This window comes from Aulonocara sp. 'chitande type north' Nkhata Bay, linkage group LG9 (genome assembly GCF_057382095.1).
Source record: "Aulonocara sp. 'chitande type north' Nkhata Bay isolate Kocher_YH1m ecotype deep benthic linkage group LG9, A_spYH_male_GT1.1, whole genome shotgun sequence".
Taxonomy (NCBI): Eukaryota; Metazoa; Chordata; class Actinopteri; order Cichliformes; family Cichlidae; genus Aulonocara; species Aulonocara sp. 'chitande type north' Nkhata Bay.
The window spans coordinates 25,438,856-25,451,653 of NC_141352.1; the positions used below are offsets into that span (position 1 = coordinate 25,438,856).

At 39.3% G+C, this 12,798-nt stretch overlaps 1 protein-coding gene across 5 annotated transcripts in view; it reads left to right on the forward strand.

Annotated features, from left to right (window-relative positions):
* The window catches only part of map3k15 (mitogen-activated protein kinase kinase kinase 15), a 28,637-nt gene extending 19,553 nt beyond the window's left edge, over positions 1 to 9,084 (forward strand). For 3 of the 5 annotated variants that reach the window (XM_086306705.1, XM_086306708.1, XM_086306707.1), the window contains 9 exons: positions 820 to 997; positions 1,516 to 1,690; positions 2,719 to 2,904; positions 3,353 to 3,458; positions 3,641 to 3,881; positions 5,040 to 5,152; positions 7,393 to 7,499; positions 7,603 to 7,679; positions 8,502 to 9,084. In XM_086306705.1, coding sequence (XP_086162831.1) covers positions 820 to 997; positions 1,516 to 1,690; positions 2,719 to 2,904; positions 3,353 to 3,458; positions 3,641 to 3,881; positions 5,040 to 5,152; positions 7,393 to 7,499; positions 7,603 to 7,679; positions 8,502 to 8,595 — 1,277 coding nt within the window. In that variant the 3' untranslated portion in view covers positions 8,596 to 9,084. Of the gene's footprint in view, positions 1 to 819; positions 998 to 1,515; positions 1,691 to 2,718; positions 2,905 to 3,003; positions 3,459 to 3,640; positions 3,882 to 5,039; positions 5,153 to 7,392; positions 7,500 to 7,602; positions 7,680 to 8,501 lie in introns of those variants that run through there. The other 2 variants (XM_086306706.1, XR_015131067.1) reach the window with 2 other exon arrangements.
* The last annotated feature ends 3,714 nt before the right edge of the window (positions 9,085 to 12,798 follow it).

Genomic DNA, 12,798 nt, shown 5'->3' on the forward strand with positions numbered 1-12,798 from the left:
ACACAGGAGGAGAGCACAGCTGGGAGTAATCTGACATGACAAGACCAAGATGAAGCAAAACTCAATACATTGACATAGGACACAGACTTTCAAAGTAAAACAGGAAACATCACAGACACAGACTTGACTAGGATACAGTTGACCGTAACCATGGGTCACAGAAACAGAGCCCAAAAGACTAGAAAAGATAAACGATGACAAAATCAAAACTCAGTAATGATACAAAACTTAAAACACTGGGTCACTGACCCTGGACTGTGACACTCCCACCCAATCAGTGAAGCTCACACTATGTCACAGAAAATGACATTATTGCATTTAGGCTTCCTTACCCTAACCCTCAACATTTGACCAACCACCACAGTGGATTTAAAAAAAAACAACATCATGTGATTAAAGCTATAATTCAATTTAATTCAATTTAATTGCAAGGTCAGTCTCTTAATTGCCCCTGTGTTTTTGCCTTTTCAGTCTTCTGAATCTGAATCTGAAAACTAACATTAACTTGTACCAGAATGATGGGAAGATAAATATGTCGAGAAGGAGAGAAACAGCATTATCCAAAGCATATCTGGCAAATATCGTAGAGGCAGTGTTATGGTAGTAGGCATGTAGCGCTGCCAGTGGAGCTGGGTCACTAGGTTTTATTGATGGTGTGATACAAGTAGCAGGATGAAATGCAATGGTGAATGGCCATAAAAAGTCATATAATAAAGTTGAGTATGGGTAAAGGACAAAATGTCCTTATGTGTGAGTGTATTAAGTTTTAATTGTCTTGCCCATGTCTTATTCCTATTCTTCTTTTTATGTATTCTTCAGACTATATCCCTAACATCTCCCTGCCAGTGCAGGTGCAAGGCGAGGCCGCTGGCAGTAGCAGCAGTGAGCATGGCTCTGTGAGTCCCGACTGCGACGCAAAACACGACATATTCTTTGACAAGAGGAAAAGCTCTGGCTCCAAGAATCTGCTCAAACCTCCCAGTTCTAACTACCTGAGGTGTGTCTGAAACCACATACTGAGATTTTGCATCAGACTGGGATCGGATGGCATTAAGAAAACTGTTTCCTTTTAAAATATTGTTTTACAAATTATTAGAGCAATGAAACAATGTGTTTCTGCAAAGAAATCCTGCTGCTGGTGCTGAAGCTCAGATCATGTGAAACGATGTAAATGAACGAGTGCATCTGTGTGTGCAGATAGCAGGTGGCCTTATTGCACTCACACCGTCCTCCGCTGCCTTTTACAATACTAATTTAACGAGTCCTGATAATTTTACAAGCTTCAGCTGGTGGCTCTGCACACATCAGTCGAGCACCAATGTGCACACATGCATGCACGTCACGCAGCGCTGACTCATGCTACTTCTGCACTTTCCTTTGCACACAGAGTAGCCAGGAGAGGCTTGTATCTGTAAATAAATTAAAGAGCACACTGCTGTAAATCATCTGTTCACTTCATGTCTTGTTTTATGTGCTTCTCAGGTAACTTTGTGTGTGTGTGTATGTGTGTTGCAGTGTGCCTGATGAGGGTTCAGTATCAGAGGACCGCTCTGTTCCCCCATCTCCTGAGGACAGGGACAGTGGTTTGTTCATGCTAAAGAAGGACAGCGAGAGACGGGCCATTCTGTACAAGGTCCTCAATGAAGACCAGGAAAAGGTCATCTCCAACCTCAGGGAAAATCACATGCAGGTGTGTGTGTGTCTACTTGTGTTATATATAGAGTGGAGATATAAGTCTGGTTCCAGAAGCACACTCGGGGGACATATATTGTTGTGGAGAGAAAGGTCTGTTCACCTGAGCAAACATGATGACTCAGCTTTCCTGGAAGACCCAGTTTAACGTTTTAGTTATAAAAGTAGTGGCTTTGTCTCCAGGAAACAAGGGCAGATCATAAGCCACATTTTACAGGTAACTTCTGCTAATCACAACCTGCTTTGGAGCAGTTTATGTTGAGAATTTAATATAGGCTGGAAATGCCACGCTTTCACTGATTCTTTTATTTACAGCACTGTATAAGTGTGGTGTAGATGTTCTGCTGAAGGAATATATTTTATGTATATAACCTACAGAGCCATACATACTAACACAAATTGCAGTTTTTATCTAGAAATTTTTGCTACCTGCTCATCTGTTAATGACTCTCGAGTAGACGGTGTCCCAATGATCCATTTTGTGCAGAAGAGTCAAGTGATACATCAAATCAAGTGCACACAGAGCTCTAAGCATAAAGCTGGGGTTAATGGGAAGAGTTGATAACCACCGTAATGAAATCTGGATCATGATACCCCAGCTGGGGTTTCAGATTTTACCAAACCAAAGAAAGCCTGGCTATGTTAGACTTGCTTCATATTATACCCCTATGATCTATGTCTGAGCAATTTGCAACACAGATTGTCATTACTGTTTCACTACCATGAATCCAGTGCAGTCACAGGGAGCCTAATTGCAATCTAAAATAACTGTTGTTCCTGATTCTTCCATTGGGGGGCGTAATTGGTCTTTCAGAATACTAATATCCTTCCCTAGATAAAGAAATGTACTTTATTGCACAGGGTAAAATCCTAAAAGATAAAGATACAACCCAACCAGGAACAAAAATCTACAAAATCACTTATAATTTTTAAATTTTTTATAATAATCTTAATAATATGGGCTTGTAATGCTACAGTTATTGATCACTAGGCTTAAATTGCACACTCTGCTAAAACTGTGTGTAGGGTAGCGAGGATCTCCAGCTGTCCATCGATCACATCAAGCAGATCATCTGCATCCTTCGAGACTTCATCCATTCCCCGGAGCGGCGCGTCATGGCGGCCACCATCTCCAAGCTCAAGCTGGACCTCGACTTTGACTCCACATCCATCAACCAGATTCAGCTGGTGTTGTTTGGTTTCCAGGACTCGGTCAGCACTAACCCACACCCACACACACACACACACACGCATGGTTTCATTCCAATTGTTTCATTAGAGAGCAATTTGGGGTTCATTTTCTCGCCCAAGGATACTTTGGCACGCAGACTGGAGCAGCCAGGGATCAAATCACCAACCTTTGATTTGTAGATGATGAGTGCTACCTCCTCTGCCCTCCCCAGAAAGAAGACTTCAGTTCAGTTTACTTTCTGTACCTTTCGTCTCTGACAATAATGACAGTTTGTTTTTTAATTGGTGTCCTTAACTGCCAATTAAAAAGGCCCTAAAAAGTATTTCCACGTTTTCCACTAGACATCTTGCCAAAAACAATCGAATAAATGTACAACCAGCTATAGTGAGTGTGGAATCTTGTGAGTGTTGAAAAAAAAACTACAAATAAAAGTGTCTATACTGTAAATGTCTGTGCGGACCTTCTCAGGTGAACAAGGTCCTGAGAAATCACCACATTAAACCCCACTGGATGTTTGCCATGGATAACATCATCCGACGAGCTGTGCAAGCTGCAATAACCATCCTTATACCAGGTGGGCATCTCTGGCAGCTGCAGCCTGTCATAAGCTTTTTACTCCATCTAGTGGACATTAACATCCATGCTATTTTACTTTTCCGATTTATGGTTTAGTACTTTAAGTAGTAGAGTGCTCGCAGAAAGCCAACAACATAACATCAATTACCTTGACCTATGACTTTTTTACTAACACAATAGAGCTGCAGACCCACTTTGGCCCGGCGTCAGAGTGTGAGGGAGCAGAGAAGGAAGACGAGGTCGATGAGGAGGAAGCAGAGTTTGGACCCATTTTAGTGCAGCAAACTGACGAGACGGGGACAACGTCCGATCACACACACTCTGCGGTCAGCACTGTGAACTCCTCCCACTCCCACGAACATCAACGCTCACATCATCATCTAGGCGCCCAGCTGGGCAGGCTCAAACACGAAACCAACAGGTACCCACTTAATTAAATGTTTTGTTTACCACGGTTAAGGTCAGGTGGAAACCTTCACAGGCTCATGTGGAATTTTCCACTTGTAACTGAAGCAGGAAGCGGAAAACAAGGACAGAACGTGAGGTTACAAGCATACCCACGTACACTGTCACTATCTCTTCAGGGCTGTTTATGATAGGTGGCTGACATACCCACAGGGGCATGAAATGGAGCAAATTTCTGCACAGTCCTAATACACAAAACAGTATGGTGCCAGTAATCACCTTAATCAGATGGTAATTACTGGCACCATGCTTCAATGATACAGAGAGGGGTTTTCCTCAGCTCTTACATTTGCATTTCAAGTTGTTTTGTTTTTCCTTACTGGCTCACAAATGCGGTCATGTGAGTGGCATCTATCAAACGCAATAATGTCTTCATTCATACCATCAAGAGACATGTGATCAGTGATTTCATCATCACCTTTTTTTTTAGCTTTTCCTTTACTGCTTTTAGCTATTAGTAACTTCAACTTAAGACGCTTTAGTTCATTACTTTAGATTTAATCTTTTTCAGCCATTCATTCAGATTTTGGTATTTGTTCTCAGCATTTCTGCTTCATTTTTGCCTCTCAAACACTCTCAAACAACACACCTGCAGCTGACTCTCTGCAGACTTTTGAATTTTTAATTGAGATAGCCTCGTGGAAACTTTATTAATAAGTACCACAGTGGAAATGGGACTGCAAAGAACAGTCTGATACTCATGTTGACTTTGTAAAAACTGCATCTGCACTTTAGCCCTGTGCTTGTACATGTCGATTTAGTCATAATGTAAAAATCTACTTTTAGGTGCTTACTGCATGTTTGATTTGGCGTGGTTTTTACACTAGAGATAATCCCAAAGGCATTTATGTCTCCTCCTGAAATAGAACTGGGGATTTTCGCTTGTTTGACAATTGTGTAATGCACTATAATGCGATTCTTGTATTTAGCCGTTGTACTGTGTAGCTATAGCTCCTACCAATAACTGACATTAATGCGTGTGTCCAAATCAGTTCCACTATGGAATTTCAAAGCAGGAAGTTTCAGTATAAAATAGTTTGTCCAAACATCTTTAAATTGTGTATACCAGGAGAAACTATAGAAATTAACTTAACAGATATTATTGTTGTTGCAGGCTGCTGGATGAGCTGCTACAAAAGGAGAAGGAGTACCAGCAGGTCTTGAAAGCCACCCTGCAGCAGAGAACACATGATTTAGAGTTGGTCCGAGTCAGACACAGACCCCCAGGTAAACTGAGTCACTCACACACTCCCTGCTAAGAAAAAGTGCCATGTTTAAATATGCTTAACTTTTACAATCTGACTTCTAAACTGGTTCCATAAAAGACTTATTTCTCCAGGGAAGAAGGCTAGGAACATTTTGAAGGTATTTGCATGTTTAAGATGAGACTAGATAATAGAGATTTAAGTAAGATTTAATGTTGTTAATTTGTTGCAATTTCTGAAAAAGAAGTATTGTAAATCAGAGACCACAGTCTATAAAATTAGACCCTGTATCCATATCCATAAGGAGTTAGATCAGGAAAAGAATACTGGATAATAATGTTAGGGTTGAGTTAGGTTGGGATTCAGTTGTGGTAACACTATATAATTTATATATTTATTTTTTGCATAAATGTATGATAATATTCCACAGATAATATTGTAAATAATTCAGCACTGCTGACATGTGCTTGACACTTAGTAGGTTGTGTTTTTACATCTGAAATGTGATTCCCGCCCAAAATAAAAAGGAATGTAAACTCGTAACCAGATATGTAGGTACTATGACTGCTAGCATGAGGCTTCTAATCTCAAACAAATTAATGGCAGATAGCCAAGAGCAATAAACTCTACCAGCATCTGAACAAAGTTTAGTCACGGGAAGATTTCTGGGCTCCATGGAAAAGATAAGGTAGTGAATGACCACACAGTCTGCAGGAAGAGCTGAACAAGACTAGAGCCATTGTGAGAGTGAAGGCTTCAGGCCAGAGCCATAAAATGTAATTTCCATGGGTCAGGATGCAGATGGAGATGGGAGTGATCCTGTGTTGCATTGTCCAAATAGTTGTGGATGGACCTGTATTAAGTCCTAGTTATCATTCAATTCATTCTTAAAAAATGTTTGTTCTAAACCTACAATGTTTGGAAACCTGTTGCTCTCAGTGGTAATGCTTATGGTATTTTTTTGTGGAAATCTGAAAACCAAGAATTCCTCAAATCCTGTTTCAGGCTTTGAATTAAATCTTCTGCAGATGGGATCAGAAATTGTAATTGAGAGTTAGTTACTCTACACTCCACCAGTATAAACAGTGAAAAAATACAAAATGCTATAGCATTTTTAGCAGCTTCTATTGCACATTTCTATTTCTATTAGTAAGTTAATGATATAGGGCTTATGTTCACAACTGCTTGATCGTGATACAAAAACACTTTTTTCTTCTTCTGTTATGAAAAAGAGGAAGTAGGGGGAAATAGATTGTACAGCTTAATCCAACAGGAAGGTTTTAAATCTAAACAAATGCCTTTCCCTTGAATCTTTCTCAAAGACATTATAGCCTCCTTACCTAAGACTCTATTCTTTAGTGTAATTAATCTCTAATCCAGCTGGTTTAAAACCCTCCTGAGCGCCTAATGGAAATTTGAAAGTGCAGTCTCTCACACACTCTAATTTATTTAGAGTGCTGCACCCAATGATAATGATAGGTATCAATTTTATGTCCTCTACTGATGATCCATATATTGTGAGAAAAGACTTCTTCCACTTCCACATATTGCAGTTCAAATATTTGGGGGTCAGACAGTTGGAGCAGCAGAACTTTACGTGGTAATGTGTATATATTTCAGATTATCCTGTGAATTTAAGAGAGAGCTGTGCTTTAATTAGTGGTTTGAGTTTGGCTCTTTGCCGGGGACTTTTTCTCGTTGCGGCTATTTTTAAAAGCCCCCGGCATTATTTTGAAGTCCTTGTCAAGTTTAGTGTACATCTCTTTGAAGTTGCACGTCAGCCTGTAGCTGCTTGTGCAGCTAGTTTGACATGTATAGGTGCCAAAGTGATGATCTAACATTCTTGTGATGTCGTCATGGAGAAGAGATCATTAACCCTGTCATGCATGAATTATGACAACCTCAATCAGGATTTTTTTCTTAAGTATCTTATTTATCTTTAGGCATGGAGGATGAATTAAGTACTTAAAAGAAAAATACTGATTGAGGTTGTCATAATTCATGCATGACAGGGTTAAATAACAGTAATTACAATGTAACACGTCATCCAAGTATATTAACATTAAACGACCATTGGGTGGCAGGGTATGGAGTGACACATCAGTGTGCAATGTAGTGTTTTATGTGCAAGTATACCATCAACACTGACACAAATACAAGAAAACAGCCTTTGACTGGCTGCTCAGTGTAGTGACCAGAAAGGGTTAATACTGAAGATCAACATGTACTTTGAGCAAAGTGTTCTTATACCTGTCGTTTCAGACATTTCACCTCCATCCATCCACCACATCCCAGCAGACCATGAGCCAGACAAGCAGCTCATCGACTGGCTGAAAGAGCAGGGCGCAGACCCCGACACCATAGACAAGGTTGAGTATCTTTATATAGGCCATTAGTGTGCAGCTTATCATTCTAGTGCACCGTGGCAGTGAAGTGTCAATATAAAGTAAGAGTGCTTCTGTTTTGTCCTAGTTTGTTCTTGAGGAATATACACTGACGGACATTCTTCGTGACGTTACCAAAGAGGACCTCCGGTGCCTACATCTACGGTATCTGCACATAAGTTATATAAAGCTAGTCCTGCAGTCTGAGAAATAAACACATTTCATAAAAGTCATACATTTCTTTCCAAGTACATGAAGAGTAAATCTTCATCATTGCCTCCTTGACATTTACCTTTTATAGGTCACTGACTTTCCAAACTCCTCTGATGTTCCAGAAAACATTAGAATGGTTAAATCACACCATTTTTCTTCCACAAGGTTAAATGGTATCTCACTGTACGAATAGCCTCTTCTGAAGTGGTCTGATGTCATTTTACCATTTATAACTGCAAAAGTCTTTTAGAAACTAGGGATGCTGCTGACCTCGGTTATCTCCTGTCACAGAGTAATAGGTCAGAGTTAAATAAAGTCAGACTTTTGCAAGCATACAACAAATGTTTGTTTTGCAGCTATAAAATACTTCAGAACTGTTGACCCATTGCCATTAGCTTCTCCCATGGCCTATAGTACTGCATACCAACTTAATAGATTAGCCCCACAGATTACCACTTATCACAAATATATGATTTAGCATTTTGACTCAGTAAAACAGCAACATTTTAACCAAAAACAATGACAGATTGAATGGTTTTGCTTTGTGACAAACCATTGTTTCATATGCTCTGGCAAGATTTCCCACACAAGACTGCTGTACTGATGTGTTTGATAAGACTTTATCATCCTTTTTTTTACCTCAAAGGACATAAGCGATAAGAGAGTTAACCTTACAGCCTTTTTTACTGCCTTTTTCAAGTTATACTTTTAGCTAATAATTAACATGCACATGTAGGTGTGATGTGCTGTAACAACATCTATGCTTCCTTTCAGGGGCGGAATCCTCTGCCGGATCTGGCGAGCCATCCAGCGGCACAGAGAACGAGACAGGCTGGCCAACGACAAGCGCTCAGAAAACAATGCATGATGGAGTAGAATTCTGTTGTGGGGAAAACACGCACATGTTCACACATTACCATGATCTCTCCTTTTTCTCTGACTCTACGGTGCCTTTTTAAAAAAATGTTGTTTTTGTGTTGTATGTACAGGACTCACTGAATCCACGTAGAGTCCGACTTGACCAGACCAAAGTGCTTTAGTGCAGGCACTACTGTGTGTACCTTTGTGCTTGATATTTATGAAACATGCTCCCCTAATGTTTCTTCAGAGCATTGATTCTCAAGCTTTTTTGAAATGTTCACTTTCAGGAGTGCCACAATTTTTGTATTTAAACAAGCACTACAGCCCTGAACTTTTTAGGGACTTTTCAGAAGTCACATGTGACCTCTTTAACTTGACTGCTCCCTGGTACAAGCACGTCATGTGGCATTAACGGGTGTCATGTTTACTGCCTTCACCTTCAGCCAAGCTCCAAATATGCAAATGTTTCTGGAGTTTGTTTCTGAAATTGTGCAAAATTCAATAGGTTTAATTTCACATTGTGTCTTTGGCCATCCTAATGTCAAGGCTCTGTTTCTCCCAGAAGGACATGGCTTGAGAACCACTGCTTTAGGATGTTAAAATCTGCTGTATATTGGTACAGTCAGCTGTGCTGTCTATGATGAAAAGAGTCCTCAGCATTGAATGAATTTAGGTATCTGCTGTATTGCGTTCTGCATCTTTTAGACTTGCATTCTTCTAAGCAAACTGTCCTGCTTAGCTTAAAATGTTGTGTCTCTAAATATACATTTCAGCCTAAAGCCTTAAATTAAACATAATGTAGCATGCACATATATCACTGCTGCTGATTAGATTTTTATGCATGTTATTTATTAGTCGTAACTACTCTCTTGTATTCTCTATCTGTATTTAATTTATTTTTTATTCCACCTGTCATATTATATGTTCTTTACAATTCCAATAAACCTGGGAAAAGCAACATTTTTGGCTGATTTGCTTCAGCATCACCTCTTGGTTTTCAGGTATTTGTCCGAGGAAGAAATGAGTCCGGTCATTTTCCGTGTTTCCGCCAAATCATTAATGTTCGAATTTTCTGGCTGTTTCATTTTAAATGTTTTAAAACAGTGTTTAGGCCCATCAGGGAAAACTACACCACTATGCTGGCAGTTTACATAAGACTCTTTAGCAGTGTGCATGGTTCTGCTGATTCTGCATGTCTGTCGTCTATTCACCTGCCTGAAACCGGTTTACCAGCCCACAGATGACCTTTTACCTACTTTGTAGGTACTTGTTTGAAACTATTTTTTTGGGATTGTGTCACCTTACTCGCTGCACACTGTAAACCTATCTTTTAATGTACATTCTCTAAGTAAATTGTGATCTGTTTAGTTAAATATAAACCAAGAGTTGCCTGTTATCTATAAGAGTTACCTTCCAGATAGCACGTTATTGTATTTTGATGAATAGATCTGAAGAATTATATTGTACTGACAGGTATGATTTATTTTTTAGGGCAAAAACCCCATAATAGTGAGAAGAAAGAGAAGAGTGCAAAGGGAGGAAGAATGGAGAGAGAGAGAGAATTAAATGATTATTAATGATTAAATGCAGTAAAATCACACGGGAAGCGAAAAAGGCTGAGAAAAGAAATGCTCAGTGCATTATGAGATCTTTAAGATATAATGGGGCCTGATTATTTGAGACCCTTTACATGAGGGGAATGATTTTCAATTTTATATTTAACAGTCAGCCAATTAAGAGCTAATATAGGAGCAATACGGCTTCTTCTTCATCCTAACATAAAGAAATAACCAGAAGTATTCCAAATGTAGCAAAAACAATGGTCAGTGCAATAGTTGTCTACAAATCCCAAGTACAGTGCTCAGCATAAATGAGTACACCCCACTACATTTGTCAGAAAACCTTTAGTTTCCTTTGAGAGTCAACATTTTCCACGAGATACTATACTACAAAATACTCTCACAAATGCGGGGCATTGATTGCAAACAAGATTTGTGAATGAATTAGATTTTTCTAACAAATTCATTCACGCCCATGTCGCAAAAATGAGTACACCCCAATTATAGTCTATAGAGAAAAGCCACAGTTTAAGACTACAAAATTCAAATTAAAAGGAATTCAACCACAGGGGGTCTAATGATTCATTTAAGAGGTGTCCAGCAGACAGGTGGCTTAACAAAGAAAAGCTCTTCCCATTTCATGCTGTCAGCAATGGCTCCACATAGAAGAGAAATGTCACAAAATCCAAGAAAGGAAATCATTTCTTTACACAAAAAAGGTGAGGACTACAAGAAGACCGGCAAAGGTTTACATATCAGCCAAAATACTGTAGCAAAAGTGATCCAGAAATTTAAGAAAGATGGAAGTGCAACCATCTTACAGAGACGTCCGGGCCGTCCACGGATGTTAACCTCTCGACAGGAGTGTCTCCTGATGAGAAGGGTTGAAGAAAATCACCATGGAAGTTCACTGCAGTTAGCTAAAGCGGTAGAAAGCCAAACTGGAGTGACCGTTTCCTGTGACACCATACAGCGCACACTGCAGAGGAATGGCATGCATGGGTAATGTCCACGAAGGAAGCCTCTCCTAAAGCCCATGCACAAAAAATCATGGCTAGAATTTGCTAGGGCCCATGCTGAAAAAGATGAAGTCTACAGGGACTATATACTCTGGAGTGATGAGACAAAGATCACTGTTTTTGGAACTAATGGTTTCAAAACTGTATGGCGTCGTAAAGGTGAGGATTTCAAAGAGAAATGCATGGTGCCTACAGTGAAACATGGTGGTGGCAGTCCTTATGTGGGGCTAAGTGAGTAAGATAAGATAAGATAAGATAACCTTTATTAGTCCCACACGTGGGAAATTTGTTTTGTCACAGCAGGAAGTGGACAGTGCAAAAGTTATGAGGCAAAAATTAGAATACAATAAGAATAAATACAGTACACAACTGTACAGAATAGAATAAAATAAAATACTATATACAGTAGAATAAAATAAAAATAAATATACAATAAGATAAAAATAGAATACAAATACAAATACTATATACAACTGAGTAAAAATACAAGTACTGCTGGTGCTGGGGAGCTGCATTTCATTGATGGTATCATGAGCTCAACAATGTTCTGCTCTATTCTGAAGAAGAAGATGCTGCCATCACTCCGTGCACTTGGTCGTTGTGCACTTTTCCAAAAAAAGGCAATGATCCAAAACACACATCTAAAACTACTGTTGCATTTCTGAAGAAGAACAGGGTGGAGGTGAATGAACAGCCAAGTATGTTTTCTGATCTGAACCCAATCGAACACCTGTGGGGAATTCTGAAGCGACAAGTTGAGCATCACTCTCCATCTAGCATCCAGGCTCTAAAAGAGGTTATTCTGGAAGAATGGAGAAAGATAGATGTTGCAATGTGTCGCCAGCTTCTTCATCCCATGCCTAGAAGACTTGGTGCTGTCCTTGAAAATCACAGTGGTCATACAAAATAGTAGATGTAGCAGTTTTTGTTGCGGGGTGTATTCATTTTTGTGTCAACCAATTTGGTTAAAACTGAAGATTTTGTGATCTAAGTTATAATATTAACCTTAATTTCATGTTGTGGAGTTAAATGTTCAATAAAACTCAGCCTTGTGAAAAGTTTGGAAATTGTTCTTTTGTTCATTGAGCAGCTCATTAAATTTGTACTTTTTAAAGCGGGTGTACTCATTTATGCTGAGCACTGTATATATTATATAAAGAAGGATGTGCAAGTTCTCACCATGTGTGAGCTATGCCATGCTATGTCAGGGCTAGCTTAGCTTAATAAAACACCAAAATGTAAGATCTTAATGCGCTGTATCATTAACAAGTTATAAAAATGGGTCAATTGAAGTCAAAAGCCATCAATTTGACCATCAAATATTCGAGTTCAGCCTCTTAGTCATGTTCTGTGACAGGATGCAGTTAGCTAATGATGAGTATTTCCTTGAAACCTTACTCTTTCTATCACTATTCTGGCATTGATTGGTTTGTGCAACCTAAATATGCCAGTATAGAGTCTTAGTGCAATGTCCCAAGATGTATGAAGGAGAACATTTTACAGAAGCCGTCTAGACTGTAATACTGCTGCTGCTGTGTTAGTACATTAAAGGTGTTTTTAAAACCCATTAATACAAGGCTAGCCTCGCGTTGACTTTGTCTACAAACATTAAAAGCCAACTAGAAGGCTAAC